General features: G+C 43.2%; 1 protein-coding gene across 2 annotated transcripts in view; it reads right to left on the minus strand.

The window, feature by feature from the left end:
* The window catches only part of slc25a21 (solute carrier family 25 member 21), a 79,603-nt gene extending 60,944 nt beyond the window's left edge, over positions 1-18,659 (minus strand). Inside the window, exons 1-2 of one of the 2 annotated variants that reach the window (XM_072365080.1) lie at positions 18,492-18,659; positions 18,304-18,391 (exon numbers count right to left, since the gene is read on the minus strand). In XM_072365080.1, coding sequence (XP_072221181.1) covers positions 18,304-18,373 — 70 coding nt within the window. In that variant the 5' untranslated portion in view covers positions 18,374-18,391; positions 18,492-18,659. Of the gene's footprint in view, positions 1-18,303; positions 18,472-18,491 lie in introns of those variants that run through there. The other variant, XM_072365081.1, reaches the window with a different exon arrangement.
* Positions 18,660-20,683: the final 2,024 nt, after the last annotated feature.

Genomic DNA, 20,683 nt, shown 5'->3' on the forward strand with positions numbered 1-20,683 from the left:
GGGTAAGTCTCACATCTGGACATTTTTCTCTGCTGTGAACATATCGAACACATTAAATGGACTTCAGAAGAAGGGACAAAAACAAGGGAAGCATCGTGTCAGAATGTGCAGAAGCAGCAACAGGCAGAAATCCACTGGCTGCTAGCAGGAGTGGGTTAAAGAAAACAGTGTTAGCCGGTCCTTATTTCCCTCAACTGCCTTAAACTGATCAGCCTGAAAGTGTCCCAATGTGCCTATTTCAGTGTAGATACCTCTGTCTGGCTCCAAATACTGCTGGCTCAAAAACAGTTAAACTTGGAACTCGTACTTACTTGTTTTTTTTTTTATTATTTTTTTTTAAACCAGTAACCCATCAAAAGCAAGATGAAAAACAGCAGACTGCTGCTCTCTTAAACATTGCAATCAACAATGTCTTGCCATATGGGCTGACTCAACAAACACCAAGCAGCAACCGTCTCGGCTAATTCCATTGTTGGTGTTGTTTTGGTCTCACAGATTCATAATTCGAGTTCCATTGATCCACAGTTGCATAGTTGCATTAGTAAAGTACACTGTGGTGGTACATTCAGAACTGACAACGCACTCAAAGCGCTCACAAAATGATTACGCCACCTCAGGAGTCGGTTGTTCCCGCACTGCAGTGAAAACAGAGAGGTTGAAAAGGGCATTCGCTCCATCTCCCGCCTGCCCCACATTCCTGCTAAAAGTTTCGTCAGGGCGCTGCTCATGTTTCCTCCCACAGACTCAAGATGGATAAATCAATGAAGATGGACACTACACTGACCATGGATGTGAATGCATCGGTCGAGCTAGCCTTCATGTACTGTGCACAACCGCCGTATGGCACATAGGCCTCACATCCGGTGCTTTCGGGCCCTTTGGATGCTGGATGAGGGAAGAATGGTGATGAAGTCCCTCACAAAGAGATAAAACAAACAACAATAAATCTTGAAATGCATCGAACACGCCTTTTGTTAGCTTCCCAGGGGAGACGATGCGCAGTAAATTTCAATCAGCTTAAACAGTGGAACGCTGGAGGTCCTCAGAGGTAAATTCAAGCTGAACCAGGCCACAGGTTCGGGGGGGGGGGGGGGTCCTTGTCAAGGCTACATGAGTCTGAACATGTGCTGGGCCCGGGCCTGCTCGACTCAGCTCTGTTCTCTGTTAGCTGAGACTTTACAAGTTGAAACTGTGACAATGCCGTTGTGTTTACAGCATTGTTGTGTTGGCTGTGTTTGAGGGTTAATGACTTGCAGATGAAGTGTCAGGTATGTTTCTAGGATGAGGAAGTAACAGGGTGAGGGTGTTAAGCAGTGGATATGTTGAGAGGATCAAGTATGTTGTATTGCAAGACTCATTCAGCATGTCAGGCACCAACGATGAGGTCCAACACACATGCTCGCTTGGCTCTTATGCAGAAAATACATTCAGCTTTTTCGACAGCCTGGTGGAAATATTCTCAGTCAACTGTGTATCAGAGGAGGAAGTAGAAGGAACAAGTGTATGTATAATTGTGTTACTTTTCAAGCATACAGTGTGTGCAGGGGTCAAAGCATGCTTAGAGCATAGCTGGCGGGCTTTACAGCCTTAGCTGTTCTGTAATCTAATTTCCTCAGGTTTTTCTGTCTTTATTCTCAAAATATTCCTCCAGCGGCAAAAATCAGCTAAAGACAGACAGAAAAGAAAACAGAGAAGGAAAAGATCTACAGTAGGAAGCTACATGAAAACAACACATGGGAAGGCTCTATGGCTTCATGTGGACTCCAGTAAACATAGATTCTAAGCCATGGACTAACTTTAAAAAAAAAAAAAAAAGAAGAAGAAAAATAAATCTGTTGATTTGAGGCCAAGAAAAAGCAAAAAAGTCTCACCAGAAAACTTTAAACTAATCAACTTCAGAATTTGTAGCTAGAGAAACTGTCTGACAATGATGGATTAGCATGCTAGCGACCTAATTTTCTTATTTACTGCAGATATGCCACTGACTGTTTAAAAACAATGGATGCGGCCACCAGACCTGAAACATTAAACCAATGAGGAAGCGTCTGAAACTGCCATACCATGGAAATACCTCACAGACATTTCCAAATCTATCAATCTTCTTTCATAAAACTGCGAGTTACAATATTTTCTCATCGAGTTATTATTGCATCATTCACTAGATTCATACCTTTCGATTGATGTGCTGGTGGTCCTTTTCAGACTCCATAAGCAATAGACATTAGGCCTCAAATTCTGCCCGATACTTTCCTGCTCTGGCCTTTTGTCTAAATACGGTCACTTCTGGTTCGAAAAACACCAAGCCGGTAATGGCTAAACTTCAGGTGCATAAAACTGTACATACACTTCTTACACGACGTCTCAGTAAGATAAACTGATGTTGCTAATGTTCTGTTTTCTGCGGCATAGTAACGAACACAGGCAGTTTGTTAACTTTGTACAAATCAGGTGTCTCACTCTACAATGACAACAAATCTTCAAACTCACCTGCTGGCTTGCCAACCACCCGAGTTGAGGCATCAGAGACACCACATGCGCACGAGCCGACGTAGCACCCGGTCGGATACAGTAGATCAGGAGATGGAAGTTACAGAACTGGAGCAATGACTTACTTGACAGTAACGGACCTTTGTAGCGAGGAGCTGAGAAGAAGCCTCACAGTCGTCCATGTAACAAATAGCACCGACAGCCTTCTGGACTCGTTTAAAATCTTCTTGTGAGGCAGTTTTAGCTGTTGCCACAAACTTCAGAAGTTTGTGTGTGTGTGGGGGGGTTATTTGTACATTTGACTGCTTTTGATTTGAAAAATGCAGTATCGACTGTAGACTCGCCATAGTTAATTGTATCAAGAAAGGAGCAGGCAATGAAACTTTCCCTAATGGCCATCTTCTGCAGTTGACCACATCTGTCGGGCTGAAGGGGAGGGGCTTAAAAGCTGCTAATCCTGTTTCATCATGAGTAAACATAATTTCATGGCTGGCTGGAGTCATATTGTCTGTCCTAATTGGGCTGGAGGAAGAAAGTGACATCTTTTCACTCCAGTGGCCCGCTTTCCCCCCCTGTCACATCCCTCTCCCCAAACTACTCCATCCAGGTTCAGCCGCTTGCTTCCTGCCCTCGACGCTCGCTGCCATGATGAATGGGCCCAAGCTCCTTTCAATTACGCCCAAAGTGCGAAGACGCAGGAACAATGGAAAGTGGCCTCAGCAGTGCAGCGCAGACCCTCAGCATTCTTCGCAACAATTTAGTCTAATTAGCATCAACTCCTGCCCCATCCATCATACTCCTCAAGAAACATAAACAAACTGTCAGCTCTAGCGTAACAAACAGATCGCCCAGCTACTTAGCACAAATTATTCTTACATGAAACGCAGCTTCTCAGGCAACCCCTCCCCCCCTCGGGCCATCTGGGGGAATGGAGAGCTATTAAAATTGAAGACATATGTTTCAGTCAAGTTCAACTCTCTGGAGTGCAACAGTGGACACAGTGACAGTTCCGTCTGTTGGCCTCCCTCTGATCGGCTGGGGCTGCAGGACTCAATCACCTCTCTGCAGGGAGAGGCGATCAGAATCTCTGCGTGCATGTCGGCGCGTGCACGAGCATCATATCACATTTGTGTGCAGTTTTGTACAGTTTGCATAAACAGCGCAGGGATGTGCAAAGGAATATATTTTGATGTTTGAACATGAGGATCTCTGGCACAAAAAAGAAATTGCTGAGACTTTTTAAGCTCAGCAATGTTGCAGATACTTGACATGCATCATAAAATTCACTGCGTCGTCATCTTTCCTTCTTTGATATTAATGGCTGCCGGCAGACAGAATTTCAAGTCGAGCAAAGAAAAACATCAGTGTTGCTTTAAATATCAAATACAATATATAAAGAGGATTTTCCTGACCTGAGTCAGCGCAGTTATTATACAGAACCAAAGAATCCAAATGCGACTCCCCGGCATTCTTTTGGAGGCACAGACAACTCAAATGAGAAGCTTATACAATCAACACTTAACAAAGCCAAACGCTTTTTGATCCCCATAAGATTTAGTGTTTGATTGTGCTTTAAGTGCCCGTCCGACCCGCCCAGGAAATGCGGTGACCAAATTTAAAAACATTCCTTCTGCCCATTCAAGACACGCTGCGGTTGCATTAAAGTGCAATTTGGTGCATTCTTCTCACGCTTATCTTGGTGCTTACAATCAGATACGAGGCCAGTGACCAACAAATGCAAATGAATTAGCTCAAATGAACTCCAAAGGAAAAAAAATCATCTAAAAAAGAAGAATGAAAAAGTGAGCTTCTTTTAAAGTGACCATGTGCTGCGTTGGACCTCCACCAAGAAATAAAAAATAAATAAAACCCCTCCCACTCCACACAGACCATGCTTAATTTGTCAGTTTTCCATTTCCTTTCTGATGTTCTGCAGAGTGTGAAATGCTTGGCTAATTATCAAGGAAGTTTGGCAGGCGTGGCTTGTTGTTTTTAGAAAGCTGATGGCAAGTCTCACTCATCCCAGCAAAAGAAAGAACTGTGCAAACTCTAAATGACAAATAAACCAGGCCGCCACCACCCCCATACACACGCTCGGTGTTAACAGCTAAAAATGTTCAACAACTTAACAAAATGGAACCAAACGAAAGCGTCAGCACTCATTTTCCTCTACTGCTGTGTGGCAAGAAGTATCTCAGCCATGGGAGCAGAGGGAGGTTTCGACAGGCAAATTGCAAAAAGGAGTTGGACGGCTGGCCAAGGTGAGAGTGGACAGTTATTCCAATCAAGCTAATTCCCTGCAAACCACAGAAATGATGTCATTCGGGGTTTGCTCATTAGAGATTGTTGTCGGGAGGCCAAAACTAATTCTCACTGAGTCGTGAATGCAAATATGAACTCGCCTACTTTTCTTCTCTCCCTGCAGCTCTGATGAAGATGCACGCTGCCTGAAGCAATGGAAGGAAGGGAATTGGCTTCGCCAGGATGACTAATGAACGGATTACATTTGTCATTTAGTCAGCTCGCTCCGTCTCGACTTGATTCCCCCGACATGCAAAAAATTAACCCCGCCCCCAAACTTTTTCATGTAGGATTATCATGCAGAGCTTCCCGCCCCGTTTGGTCCCTGATGGGTATCACTCATGAGCCGTTAAGCTTCTGAACTGCTCTCTGGCCCTCACTGTCAGTACCGTGACTCAGCTCGCAGAGTGACTCTCAGACCAAAGCACAGACTGGATCAGAGGAGAGCGGGACAGCGCCAGCTTGTGCTCTTCTCTTTCAGCCAGCTGCATCCTCCAAATCTTTCTCATCTCGCCTCCTCTGTTCATCTCTCGGTCCCTCTTCGATGATTCTTCTGCAGTTTCTGCGGCACGGCCGGTCAAGGCTAACAGCTCGCATCCCTTAATCCGGCCCACATGACTTAACAACAGTCCAAAACAGAGTTTTGATTAGTTTGTTAATCTATATATTAGGAAAATTCTATCAAATGTGATCGATAAGGAGTTTGCTAAAGCTGACATACTGAAAAGTCTTACTTTGTTTGACACAGACCAAAAAAAAAAAAAAGGTGAGATACAATTTAAGGTTTCAATCGTGTTCATTTTTCGCTCTCAACTGCCAGAATTATTGCTGGATAATTTTCCGCCAGTCCTTTAACCGAGCCATCAATTTATCGCCCCAAATCCCAAATCGAAGATTTCAGCCTTTATGAATCCCTGCTGTCTGTGCATCTGGTAACAGAACTAAACAGACTTCCCTTTCCTAAAAAGCTCATGTGTCTCTCGCAAACAGCAAAATTACCTTCCACGGTTACTTTAAGTATTTGCCCTTTATCCCTTAACGTTACGTTTGAAGTGCGGAGCCACACAACTGCAACCCATTGTGGTGCTTAATATTTGTAAAACAGGGCCCCGGGTATCTTAATGACCGTGAGATTACAGCCAGTTCTGTCATTTTGTGCTATGCTCAATACCGACGTGAATGTTCTCCTGTAAGCTTTGAAGGCTCGTGGACCGGAGCAACTTTTTCTTTTTTTTTTGTCTTTTTTTTTTTTTTTTAAAACAAACAAATTGTCTCTGATTGGTTTTGATCAATCTCAAGGTTACTGTCTTCTTAAATAATTTGGTTCCAATTATTGTTCATAACAAACCCATTCAGCACGATATTGAGTGAAACAAAAGAAAACAGCTAATTCTAACACTTGAGAAGCTAGAAAAAAAAAAGCATCATACATGTAATTTGGCATATTTAGCTAATTGACAGATTAATTCATTTTCTACACGAGAACTCATTGGTCGTGTTTCCATCTGGATGTTTTTAAAAGCACGTTGAACTTGTATTTATAATCCCTGTCCTCTTTGTGTGATTTGATGGACTCCATCTAAATTCAAACAGATGCTTCTTTCTCATTTCTTTCAGGGACTGATTCAGTGCGATTCTCCTTGTGTGAAAGACGAGAGTTGTGCAAATGTAAATAAGATTAAAATGAAAAAAAAAAAAAAAAAAACTAAAATCAGCGAAACGAAATCAAGCCACAGGAACCGAGTTTGTTTTAAAAGCTCCTGTTTTGTTATAGCTGTTGTTGTTGAAAAACTGACGGCTTATTTCATACTAATAAGCCGACGGTACCGTGTTTATGGCCGCACACAAACATTGTCAAGCCGCCATAAAGAGGCTGCAGGGGGAAAGAAAAAAAAAGAAAAACAGCAACACACTCCCTCCCTGATCTTTCTTATGGTTTAAAAAGTGATGAAGCTGACTGAAGGATTTCATGCACATAAGCGCGCCGGGCCCAGCGCAGTGAATCGCTCCCTCTGCTGACCGTGGCAGGAGAGCTGCTGCCTTTCAGGTGCAGTTCATCTGGCAGAAGTTTCAGAGGCCTGCCTCCAGAGAAAGAAAACAAACCCTGATCTGCTTCCCCGCGAACGGCTCCCAGCGAGCCAGCCAGCGGCCTCCAGGAGGCTGTCCAGCCACTCCGGCCCCTCGGACCAGGATGTTTGGGTTAGAAAATGACTTTGCTACTCCCTCAGCCCTTCTCTCTAATTGCCCCAAGGGTAATTACCTTGTCTCCTTTCCACTTAAGGAAAACCAAAGGCCATAGTATTACTGTGTCAAGTAGAAAGTTAAAGTTTGCAAAATCAGTGATATTTTCATAACCATTATTACAGTTAGAATAATAAATGTATTAAATCAGAAAGAGTAGATGATGTAAATATCAATGAACTACTAAAATAAAGCTTACTGACAACTGGCGGTCTAATAAGGGATCTCCTTACATGCTCTTGTTTATACAGCAGCAAAAGATGACAGAGGGACTGTGATAAAATAATCCAGCAGAAAATATTCTGCTAACATAACGTTTCCTCAACTAATCACAATAAAAACAAAATATGCAAAACCACAGTTGTCTGTGTATGATCACTCAAGACGTTTCCTTCGAGGGGGGAAAGAAAAAAAAAAAAAAAGGCACAGCCTCAGCTAAAGTAAATGCTGGATATGACGGCGGGGGGGGGGGCTATAATCGCATACGCATGAGCGTGTCATTCTGCCTTCCTCAGACTCAGGACTGATAGATTGGTGCAGAGTACAGTTTCTCCCTCGGGTGCGATACATCAGGCTGCAGCGCTCCAAGTACCATTAGGAAACACACCCGAGAGTACCGCAATTCAGGGAAGACCAGAACACCAATGGAGCTCTCCAAAAGAGTTCTTCTTGTGCGGTACAGACGGAGCAAAAGTTCTGGACTGAGTCCCCACTAACTTTCACCTATTACGTGCAAACCTGGAAAACACAAACAGAGGTGGGGAAAAAAAAAGAAAATACTGGAAATCACAACATGAATATGGAAAGAAACGGATGGGCGGGGGGTAAACCTTTTTATTTTTCATTTTTTTAAATCACCTGCTCTCATACATAAGCACGAGATTAGAGGTAGTGTTGAACAGCGACTCGGCTTTTGTTGGATTCAGGGTCTCTTTTCGAAGACGTTAACGTCAGTGTTTCACCATAGAAACAGCTGTCAGCCTGTGTGTTCCTCTGAAGTTTGTGGGGGATTCTTATCGAGAAAGCATCTGTCAGAGCCTGTGATTGCAGAGCGGTCCAGCTGAGCGCTCGCGCTGTCGGACCGCTGATAACTTAACCTTCCAGCGTCCCGCTTCTCGGCCACTGCTTCTGGCCCTGGATGCGCTTCAAACGCTGCAGAGCTGCCGGGCCGGCGCCCTGTGAGGTCTCCGCTCAAACCAAACGCATCTCAGCGTGAACCCTTGTTTTAAAACTCGCACAGACCGCAGAAACAGAAAACTCTACGTGTCACATCTGAGTCATAATTTGGATCTCAGGGCGGGATGAACCAAATATCAAGAATCAGTGTGCTGAATGAAAGCTTGGAGGCCTCTCAGGACAAATGAAGACGCTGGTAATATTAACCTCTCCAGTGATACCCGAACAAACTGCACACAGATGTGAGGGGATTGTCTCATATTCTCAGGGCTGCATGTCTTGGTGGAATCCGTGCATGTGCAAGAATCAGCACAGTTACCCAGCCTCACTTCCTCATGTTACCTGAAAGTCCATGAACTTCTCTGTGCTTTCCTGGTCAAAGTGCCACTGGGAAAAGAACAAACTCAACTCATCGCATTAGAAAGGCAGATCAAAAAGCACCACTGTGGCTCTCTTCCGCCCTCTAGTAACACGGAGTTTCATATTCATAAAATATTTGGCTTAAACTCTCCTCTAAACAGGCAAAACATTTTAATCCTCGTTAAACAGCTGTGCTGCAAATTAATGCCCAAATTTTAAAAGCCTGGGTTGTTTTGGTTTTTTTTTCCTCCACAATTTGCACAGATGTTTTACGCTCTCTGTCTTTTTTTTTTTGTCTTTATATCAGAAATCAAAACCAGACTAATTTAGAACACGCCGCACTGTCCTCAGGGTCGCAGTCTTTCCAACAGATGAACATTAACACGCTAACACAATTCCCTTTTCAACAACCTGGCAGCTTCTTTTAAATCTCCCCTGCCTGCTCTCCTTTCAAACAAATTGAGGAGAACTGGTGCATACCGCTCACCGTTTTTTTTTTTTGCCGAAACTCTTTCCAGACGGTGACATTTATGTCCGCTTTGATTTCTCTGCGGGACTCTTTGATTTCAAAATGATAATGAAATGGTAAACAAATTCCAAACATGACCTTTCATTTAGTTTTGTTTCTCATCATCAAGTTTTTTTTCCTTTTCCTCATCCTCTGCCAGGGTCCTTCTCTTGAGTATGTCATCCTCCAACCACTCAAGATCAGAAATAATACAAAGTGTCTATAAATTTGAGCTTCCCTAATTAAAGCCTTGCCCCAGGGCATGAAGCAGGCGCAGTGTATATCCTCTGAAATGACACAAATTGGCCCGTGAGCAAAACAAATTACATTATGATTACTGCACTCGTCCAAACGCTGTTCATCTTGATAGAGTTAACCCAAAAAGTGGGTAAGCCTGTCTCCCGACTGTAGAGCTAAAAGTGGAGAAAGAATTACAGTTTTTGGCCGGGGCTTACTGTAAAAACCTGTGTTGTAAATTTCCAGCTCATCCAGAGAATCACAGGGCACACACACACACACACACACACACACGAGACGTGAAACATCTCTACACACACACACACACAGAAAAACAGCCATGTAATTCAGGGGTTTTTAGTTTGTCCGGTTTTGTTTTTGTTTTTTTGACAGTACTTATTATGTTTATTTATATGTCGGTGCTTGCAGCGGGAGCATGAAGGGCTTGTAATTACTGTATCTGAAGTCTTGTATCAGATTCAGTTGAAATAACAACGAGGTTTGACATGGCCTATGGCCTTGGTTTTTCCCTTTCTCTCTCTCTTTTTTTTTAAAGAAATCTTAACAAAAAACTATTAAACAAGAGATCAAAAACCGTTGGGGAAAAAAAAAAAAGAGGGGCATTAGGAACACATCCAGTGGTTACCTCTACCGCAGCAGAGAAGGCCCACATGTCTGACCTGCTACCAACTGTGGCTACGAGCTATGGGGCAGGAGGTTAAATGCCCAATTCAAAACTTTTCAACACACGTCAGTGTTCATAAGGAACAAAGTGTTGGAGGATAAACAGAGGTCGTGTTGTGGCTCTTAAGCGGCTAAGTTGAAATTTAGCAACAAAAAAAAAAAAGAAGAAGAAGGGGGGGAAAAAAGTTAAGTTCTTGTGTTTGTGTTGACTCAAATTTGCTAGAATTTAAACAGCAGTGAATGCGGTGATGGCGTATCACGGATGGAGGGATGACGGACAGCGAGCTGCGTAAAGGCAATACGGAAGCCGAAGAGTCAAAAATATAAGCGGACGTGAAAACATGGCCAAAATGCTTGCAAAACACACACTGAAATAACCCACTTCCCTGCATGTATGTGCATACATTTCCACCCACAAAGCACATGCATTTATATCCATTTCCCTGGCATTTAGGTCCAACTCAGACGCACGGACACAAACGCACGCACGCACTTGACCATTCTGTGGCACGAAGACACGCCCACGTCCATTTCCCGAGCACAAATACATATTCCAGACGCTATGCAAAGTCGCACACGTGCACACGCTCACGCACGGCCCACTCTTACAACTGTACACGTCAGTTCTCTTCCAGGGTCGCTCTCTTTTTGCCCCTTCACTACTTAGTCTAAGTGCTCAATTAAGCATAGCTTGTTGAGCTGATTTCCCTCCCACTTTTATTATTGTTGCCATGTGCTGCACTATGTTTGCCTTCACTTTTCGTCTGCCATGGAATTTTTGAGTGATCTCAGCGGTTCATGTACATCTGTCGTCCTGCTAGTCCGGCGTGCTGCTTTCTTTTCTTTTTTTTCTGTCTGCGCAGAACAACAACTCGTCCTGCCGCCATGCAAAATGCGTATGCGTCACGCAGCGGAAGGTGGAGAGGATATTTGTGATCTCCTCGTTAACAGAGTGAAATCACGCAACGATGCGATGACATTTGGCCACTTTTTGTCGCCACAATCTAAAAATCGGCCCACGCGGAGCTTTTCGCTGTGCAGCGCCCTGGTTTTAATAACTGGTACCTCGGAATAGGAGCCAATGATCCAGAGAAAGCCTCCCATGTTGAGTAATCACAATTATCCAAAAGAATCCGCTCTTACCATAACTGTATAATTATTATTATTACAAGAAATTGCGTGGATGAAAAATGTGCCGTGTGTGTTGCCGCTCCATGAGATTAATAAGAGACTGAGCTTTCACTTACAAATACACAAAAGCCCCATCATCACTGTTTATACTGACTCTACAACTGGATGTACTTATCTTGTTGGAAAGGCCACATCCTACATCACTGCCCGATTAATATCTTTCAAATAAACCATTAAATAACTCAAGCAGATTTTCATTTATAAAGCCGAGTACCCCATAATGCGATTAGCAGTAAGTGTTTCGCATGCATTAATCTTCCCTCGCCTTGACTACTGTAACAAACTTGGGTATCAGCGAGCGCGAGCTCTTCCACCTCCAGCTGGTCCAGAACTCAAAAGGCATCATCACAACAGGCCTGTGATTTCCCCGGTTAGGTTTCTGGATAGTTGTGAGGTTTCTTACTCACCTTAAAAAGGCTTTTACGGATTTGCTTCAGATCTGACCTTCTGCACACCTGCGGACGGCTCAGATCGGTGGACTGGGTCCTGCAGGTTGCTTTGACACATTTTATCCGTCTCTGCCTCCTCTGCATGTCGTTTAGCCTCAGAATTCTACCTGCTGTGTTTGATTGTATTTATTCTATTGCTTTTTTTTTGGGAAAGCATTTTGGAACATAGTTCAGAGAAATGCTCAACAAATAAAGTTTGGCGTTTTTTTTTTCAATGGTTTTTCCAGTACGAAGGTATTCCTGACATTCTTTTTTCTTTTCTTTTTATTTATTTATTTATTTATTTATTTATTATCATCCGATGTTATCATACTCACACCACTTTCTGTGTGAGGTTTCAGAAATCAACCCACCATATATCCCTTTTGGAACACTGATTAACAATTGGTGTTGGATAGCCACAGTGTCCATAGCTGTTTGCTTTGGCGGAAACATTCACAAAGCCCAATTAGCCTCTTATCAATCAGTAACTAGAGATTTGCTGAACATTTGGGAGCGTATTAGCTTTTTAAAGCCCTTAAATTTTACATGAAATGGCCTTTAACAACGTAATATTACCCGTAATAACGCCATTATGTCAGAAATGATGCAGCGAAACGTCCCACAGAGGAGCACGCGCCTCTCTTGGCTTCCTGTCGAAGTGAAGCCGCGCGCGCGCGTATCCGTTTGAGCTCGAGCTCGTTTCGTCTTGCCATGCAGGACTCATTTCACTCACACACACACACACACACGAGCCGCCTCTGCGATAACGACACCCACAACCATAAAGCTCGGCCTCCGTAGGTCCCACGAAACTCCGCCAAAGAACCGTTTTCATCAATCATGCCATTAAGATAACGTCGCGAGCGCACAGGAGCTCATACATCAGGCCTTTCGTTTCAAGTCCAGGTTCACAGAGCATTTCCGTGGCCCTGCTCAGCCAGCTGAACGTCAAACGTCTTCATAATATTCAGACAGGCCCAAAACTTAAGTTTATTGTAGCTTCTTAATGTTGAACAGCTTACTTCTAACTCTGCCAAATGTTTCGGCTACTTGATGTTGTTTTGTTTTTTTCCTTACCTTTGAACATGTACTTGTCTTTAGTTTCATCCATGAAGGATTGCAGGTCATTTGAAAAAGATGCAGCCTGCTTTTGAGCAAACCAAAACTTAGAATACAAAATTAGATTTTGCTGCTGGCGCTCCATAAACTTGAATACAGATTTATGAGGTGAGTCTAGCTTAAATTAAAAATAAATAAGAAAAAAAAAGAGACACATGAATGAGGACCTTGTGTCGCTGTAACACGTCCTAATATCTGCGGTAATAGTTTTGTTCAAGGAAAAAAAATAGCCAGAATAAAAGGATTTATTTTGGCTCCATGTAACTTTAAAATATATTTTAAATGAGCATAAACGTCGTCATAAAATGTGCTCTGCCTGTGAGGTTGTGGACAGCTAAATGGAACGCGGCCGCCGACGGAGGCTTGAGCTGAGGTTACACGCGCAGATCCCAAACGTTTAGTGCGCTTAATGGAGGCCAAGCTGTGTCCATACACGCACCAGGAGAACGTTTCGTTAAACGAATTGGAATGCAAGCTTCTGAGAGCCTCGCGCCAATATAATAAGTCCAGGCCTAAAAATGGCGGCACGTCACATACTGAAGTTTACGGTTCCTCAACATTCCTCAACATTCAGCGCCAGGTAACCTCCTGGATTGTCTATCCATTTTTGGGACATGAGGCATGGACTATTTAACATGATTCCTGTTCCCATTCACCTAATTTCTTATGACACTGCGATCATTCACATTCACCACGGAAGGTAATTAGCTGACGGAGGGGATAAATCTTTTCTGTTTATTTTAGGATTGATTTTGTGTGTTGTCATTTTCCCCACTTAAATGAGGGGTTGCTTTCATTCCAGCCTGTACACCCCGCAGCGCACACTTTCCTTCCCACAAAAAACACTCCAAATAATGCCCAAGATCACCTCGGGAACTGGGAAGTCCATCAGTGGGAACGCGCATTTTCTCTCATGTTTACGAGGCTGACAGAGGAGCTGCTCTGATGATAAATCCTGGTCTTGTTGGAGGAAGGACGTGCACAGAACAAAAGACACATGTGTCCGGTTAAGTAGCCATCCCTCAGCACGGCCATGGCTCATTTTAAACAAGCCATCCACAACCCCATCTGTGGACATCTGTCTGTCAAGGATGGAACCAAAAACGTAAATGGATGTTATTCAATGTGAGCCAAAGCACATATTAAATACGAGGCCTGGGAGCCTCCGTGCGCCCTGGACTGAGACAAAAAGATGGGAGGCAGAGGGAGCTGATTTAGAGGAGCAGCCCCATCCAGAATCAACATTACTTCAAACATGAGGTCATCTAAACATCTGTCTACAACATGTCCGCCAGGAGTTCAATCAAAGCCCCTCCGAAACATGCACAATTGTTTCTGGAAATAAATATTAGGCCTAATTCGGCTGTGATTGGTGCAGCCGCTGGGGGATTGCGGAGAGAACAAATATGCGCTGCCAAGTGCGGTCTAACGGATAACCCCCAGCAAGCTCCAACACGCACGGGGCGCACAGGCGGCACCCGTACGGTTTTCTTTTATTTCTTTTATTTATTTGATTCCCTCTCGCCTCCTTTCTTCCTCTCCTTCATTAGGGCTAAAATAATTTATTTGTTCTTCCCCGACTGATTCCGGGTCCGGTGTTTAAAAGCAATTAAATCAAAAGGAGCTGCGGAGCAGTCTGTCTGTGTGTGTCTGTGTGTGTGTGTGTGTGTGTGTGTGTGTGTGTGTGTGGGAGGGGGGGGGGCGGCAATCACGCGCGGGGCGCCTGTCTCATGTCGTCACAGTCCATTTGCTGGAGACGGATCGATTTACTCATGGAGTTTAAAAAAAGCATGTAGCAAGGAAATAACAAAGGACTTAAGAACACATTACAGCCAAGATCATGTAACTGGATAGATTAGCCGTTTCTAAATTTGTTTCTTTCGATATTGTATCAGAAAGACTTGTCCCTCATCGGTTTTAGAAAAATATTTCTGACCCCACTATCGTTTCTGAATTCACCTTTTAGATAAATCACAAGTTTGGCTATTCGGTTATTTTTCAGAGCGCAAACACTCCCAAGACGATACGCAGAGCAGTTCTGAATCACTCTATATCCAAAAAGGAATTACAGGAACCTCTGAAAAGTTGCGCGCGCGCGCACACACACACACTCGCACACACACACTTTTCACATGAAATGACATAGAGCAGGTATCTACCGCCACCGTGTGGACGACATATGCACTGCACAAAGTCTGCACTGCGGAATCAAACTGACAAAATGCAACGGTTTTTACACTAATGTGGAAAATGTCAGCTCTTTGGAAGTGCACTGATAATAACACCAGCAAAATAAAACAAAATTAAAAAAAGCAGGGATACATATTTCTTAGGCTGGAAGTTGTTTCCTCAACTGACTTGTTATTGGTCTGGAAAATGTCACAGTGAAGTGGCTTCTATCATTTCTCCCAAGTCCGAGATAAGCCGCTTTGTTATGAAGTTTAATCAGCAAAGTCGCCTTCCTCTGCAAACATTTAAAACTTTACTCTCACACACCGCAGCGCCTTGTCTCCCCAACCTTTCAAACAGAGCGACGCTCACTCGCAGCCCATCCTGACAAAGAACTGGAGCTCAGCTGGAGCGCGAACCCCTTCAAGCAGCTTTCACTGCAGAACATCAAAACTGCGATCAGATTACTTTGCGGGCCACCGAATGCAGCCCTCTCCACCTAAATCACATTTAACTCAGGCCCCGTGACCGGGCTGCACATAAATTATCTCTCTCCATCCTTGTTAACAGGAAAATCGAGATGAAGAGGTGGCGGGGGCGGATGTGGGGAGAAACACTGAGCCCATTCTGCTCAGGTACAAACTCTGCAAGCTCTCAGCATTCACAGTGATGACAGATGCCTCAGGATGGGAGTTCAGGACAGGAGCTTGTCAGACCCAAGAGGCTTGTGAAGTGATAACAAGATGGGTCCATAAACCTTATATGTCATGTATCGGTAGGGCAAGCGGCACTAAAATACTGTATGTGACACCCCGATGTTACATTAAAATATCGTGGGTTCATTGTATGCAGAGAGAGCATCAAAGAAAGCAAATCTGCGATAGTCAAATAGTCAAAGCACTCTGCTTATTGCTGTTCATTCTGTATGTGCGCCTGAGAGAAAGAATCTGTCTGAAATATGAACTGAAAGCAGATCACTGCAACAAGGCGAGGTTCAGGTCATTTAAGGCCATTTAAGGCCTGCAGTAACCTCAGGAACAGTTTAAGCAACCCTTTAACCCCTGGAGACATGAGGCGTCCTTTAAAAAAGCCATTTAAAAGTTTAAAATGCAACCTCTTAAAATCAGAGTTTTCTCAATAGTGTTTACTTCACTATATAATGTCTGAAAATGGCCTTTACACCATGTATTCCTCGACTGTTTCCATGGGATTTTCTAAACATCACATCGATTAAATACACCCTGAAGCTAAAGGAATCTTTATGTGGACAAAGAGACCGAGAGCAACCTTCTTCCCAGATCAACTTGTTAAAGGGCACACGGATGGTGCTCGGCACAAAACACGAGGAAAGGCTTTTCTGGTCCATACGCCACACACATGCCGGCTCGTTCTCCCGGAGATGCCAACGCTGCGCAGAAACAGTGTTGCTCTTGGTCCTTGTTCCTGAACGTCAGGCACGAGGTAGAAGAAGATTCCCGTCACGTTCAGTCGATCGACCGCAAAACTGGCGCCGCAGTCCACGCCCAGGAGCACGTGGCAATTCCCCTGAAATGCCAAACTAGTTCATGCTGCAACACAGCTGACTATAAAATATCAAATTTGGGAAAAAAAAAAAAAAAAAAACTGGGAAAAAAAAAAACCTCTTTGAAACAAACAAAAAAAATATGTCAAAGAAATAATATTATTACATCCATCCATCTACACTGAAAAGTCTAATATATGCAGACATTAACAGGCTCTTACAAAGCAGCTGAGTTTCTTCTCTGCGCTCTCTTATGTCGCGTTACTTCTTTCATGAGTGCTCTCACACACACACACACACACACACACTGATCCAACAAGGACACAGACACAACGCTAAAGCCCGACAGAGAGAAGTGCGACCAATGCGATAAACACACACTTTATTCACGCAGCTGGTCCCAGGAGCACCGAGGTTATACAGGCAGCAGGGGAATGACAAGAGGATGTAAAGAGAGTCGTGAAGGCAGCTGATACAGAATAATCTGGTGGGAGCAAGTGGCTCCAAACCGTCCCTTCCTTACGCCACAGAACGACCCTCAGTTGTGACGCCCTATAGAACGTGCATCCACTGATCATTATGTTTGGTAGGTGCAAAATCGCACAATCAAACTAGTTTTTAAACAGCCTCCGACATCACAATGACAGGAGGATTTAATCCGTTAATGCTGAGGCTCTACATCTGCTGGAGCGTCTTTGGTTTGAGTTTTCACCATTAGTCGCTCAGTAATCATTTACCCTGCAAAAACAACTGCCGTGAAGTTTGTCCCCCTCTGCACTGCGGCTCTCATGGAAAGTGAGTGTCCACGGACAGGTCGGACACTGGCGTCGCAGTTTATCTATGTGCCTTCACATGTGGGATATAACCTGTGCAAGACGATTAAACGAGGCACACTGTGATCAAGCGTGTCATTCACCCTAACGACAGTTCAGATCATTAGGTGCATCTCGCTTAAACGAATACAATTGTTTTTGCAGCCAATCCTGACCTCATGGCTGCTATGTTAACTTTTTACTGAAATGATTTTACGGGGTGCTTTTTTCAATGTTTTTTTGTTTTTCCCAGAAAGGCGCACTCCTCCGAGGCAAAGTTTTTGTTTTATCTAGGCATATAGTCTTGGTAAGAAACAGATACCAGTTTGATGTATTGATGTTGATTGGGTGTAAATGGCTTTCGGTAACAGAAGGAGCTACATATTTCTGCTCTTAAGCAGCCATTTGGCTGCTATATTGTGCACCATCCCAGCTGCCTCGTCTTTAATGTCACACAATTTAAATCCACTTTGGGTCGATAGAACAGGTAGGTCAGATAGCCAACTGAAACAAAAGCTGTCAAATTGTTCAAATAATTACCCAGATTTTACAGTCACTGTTATCATGAAACATTTCTCCTACTTCCCTGAGGCTCTCCCTAAAATTGTCAAATCTGAGAAAAATGATCGACAGCATAATAACCATGCCGAAAGAGGCATAAACTGGTTATATATATATGGTATATATATATATATGTGACTCTCAGAATCCCTCCCCGGTAGGTCGTTACACTTGTACGCATGCGCGCAGCTGAGTTCCTGAGCGGGCGCTTCTTCCGTGGAGCACACAGCACCGGGTGGGAACCATCTCGGTGAGATATTCAATAATCTTTGGCAGAGCAACCGAAACATCTTCGGCTGAGGGCATCGTTATTATTTTTTTATTGTTGTTCGCATTGCAGGTGCAAACAACGTTTTTGCACCGTTTCACAGAAACTCTCAGAGAAAGGCGAAAGTATGCATTTTTAAAAAAAGTGCTAAACATGCAACTGCACGTTATCAGAACTGTTGCGTAATCGGAAAAGTCACATTTAAAGTCATGGAAATGGATTGATACTGAACTTACCAGCGGATCCACCGGCAATGATCTGATGGGAAGCTTCTCGGAGCAGGCTGCGTTGCCCCTTGGGTGTCATTTTATTGTTAAAAACGTCCTTCCAAAGCAAACATGAGAGCAAACCGTTGTCATCACAACATTGAAACTAATGGGAAAATGGTGTTGTCGTGTTAACGCCATGCTTCGGCGCTACATACCTGCTCGCCTCCTGCGTATAAGGTGCTCGGTTGAAAGTTGTGTGACTGGCTCAAAGTTTTGAGCGTCAGCACGCGCCGCAGAGAGTAGCAGCGATATGTCTCCGTGCGCCCACCGGCTAGCTAGGCTAAGCTAACATGGAGTCAATTACCTCCACTGAGCTGCTGGTTTAAATTTACCCTCATATGGCCTCTCAATACATATGTGAAATGTCACAATATTTTAAAGCAGTACAGGGATAACTACAGCTGCCCGTTTAGTGGTCTATTAAAACAGACAATTTCTTATTGGGCACGGAAATTAGTTTGTCTTCAAACTACAGTGAAGCTTTGCCTAAACCGTACGCTGTGGCCGACACTAATGCGCGTCATCGAGATAATACATTCACGTATTCTCAAGATAACTTTTTTTCTTTAATATTGTTTACTGTTCAGTTTTCTTGTGAAATACGGACCTGTGTGCAAAACTGTACAATCTGACATTTATTGACAGTTGGTAATTTATTTTCTTATGTCAATGAGTTAGATTATTAAGCTGCTGTATGTATATCAAGTAATTTGCTTGATAACTCGAGCTGATACTTGGCCCTTTTCATGTCTAAAAACGGCTCTTTTACATAACACTCCTCACTGTAACTCGACCAGATATGGCCATCTTGTCCTGGGAACTGCAGCATATGCTATATTAATCCTTTTCTTTTTTAAAGTCAGTCTTGCTTTAGTCTGAAGTGATTTCCCCCCCTAATGACACCTTGATTCAACAAGTCAATAAGAAACAGCTGTTTTAGTTCCTCAGTGCTGCAGCAATGAGCATTGAATTATAGTGGTAGAAGGGGGTGGTGGGGGCACTACAGTTAGGTTTGCCTGCACAGCTCAAATTTCACTCTCAATCATATTCTAATATTGAACTTAAAGTTCGACATCACAGACTCACTGCAGTAAGACCTGTGTGGATGTTATTTGATGACTGAAGCTTCTGAGTGGAATTAACTCCTCTCCTGCAGCAGAGGGAACTCTCGGCCTTCCGTTCCCAGGGACGTCCTCCTGAGGCCCTGTTTCATCACAGTGCAAGTTGTTTTTTTGAGACGACACCTGTAGAAACTCTCAAAGTTTTACATGGACTGGCCTCAAGGGTTTCCAAGCAATGGCAGATTTTGGTTTGTCTACACTTGTGTCATTTGATTCTGTAGAAATCAGCAGTGTTGTTCTACAGTGGAAAATGGTACAAAGAGAAAATACGGGGAATTAATATAAATGGGAAACATCCTCTTAATTATGTTGTGCATTACATGGCCCATTGTTAAACACTAAAAACTGCTCGACAGTCCAGAACATATTAAAACTACGAGAGAAAAGTGCTGCATAAGTGTTTGTGCAGATTTAAGAATGTAATATGTTGACATTACTTTGCAAAATGTGCAGTTTTGCTTCTGATATTTTGCGCTTTTACATGTAAAATGAAACGCGGGGCAAACAGAAACCACAGAATAAAGCCTTTGCTCTCTGTGAAATGAGACACAATTTATGAAGTTAGAATCATTCAAAAGCTGCGTTTCAGTTCACACACATCTAATGTTGAAACCTGGATTTTTAAAAAAAAAAAGAAAACGATAAAATAGTTTTTTTATTGAGGAAGTTGGGACAGTTACCCAACGACTTGGAAAGGTGCCTAAAGCTCAGACGAAGCGCAGTGCTGGAGCGTCTCACGATCGGGGTTAATTTGCATCATTGTAACGGTGGAGTCTTTTCTCACGGCGTAAACATTTTTATTTTTATCTTTTTAAAAAACAGGGCTGTAAATATGCGCTTTTCTGTCTTTCCAAGGATAGTAAAGAGTGTGCATTCGTTTTATATTGCTGATCGTAAAAAAGGTCACACAATTACAAGATGTCAAACTGGGCTCTGACAAAAACTGCAAACATCTGTCACTAATTTATCAGAGAAGATAACTGTCTGATTAAACCTTTGTGCAATTAAATAGATTAAATTAAATTAGGCTCCTCATAAATTAAATTGTTTTTGGTTTTTTTAATTCCAAAAGAAGTAAATATGCTGAAAGCTCTTAAGTAAGTTTAAACTACGCACACATGTCCCTCCATATACACTGACTAAATATTGCTTTTCAAATGTTGCTCCTTTCGTTCCTCCCACAAAATGCTCAACAGAAGAGGCAGCCAGTAAAATGCTGAAAGGAT

Source organism: Leuresthes tenuis, unplaced genomic scaffold, assembly GCF_036924035.1.
Source record: "Leuresthes tenuis unplaced genomic scaffold, fLeuTen1.0.hap1 SCAF_15, whole genome shotgun sequence".
Classification (NCBI taxonomy): domain Eukaryota; kingdom Metazoa; phylum Chordata; class Actinopteri; order Atheriniformes; family Atherinopsidae; genus Leuresthes; species Leuresthes tenuis.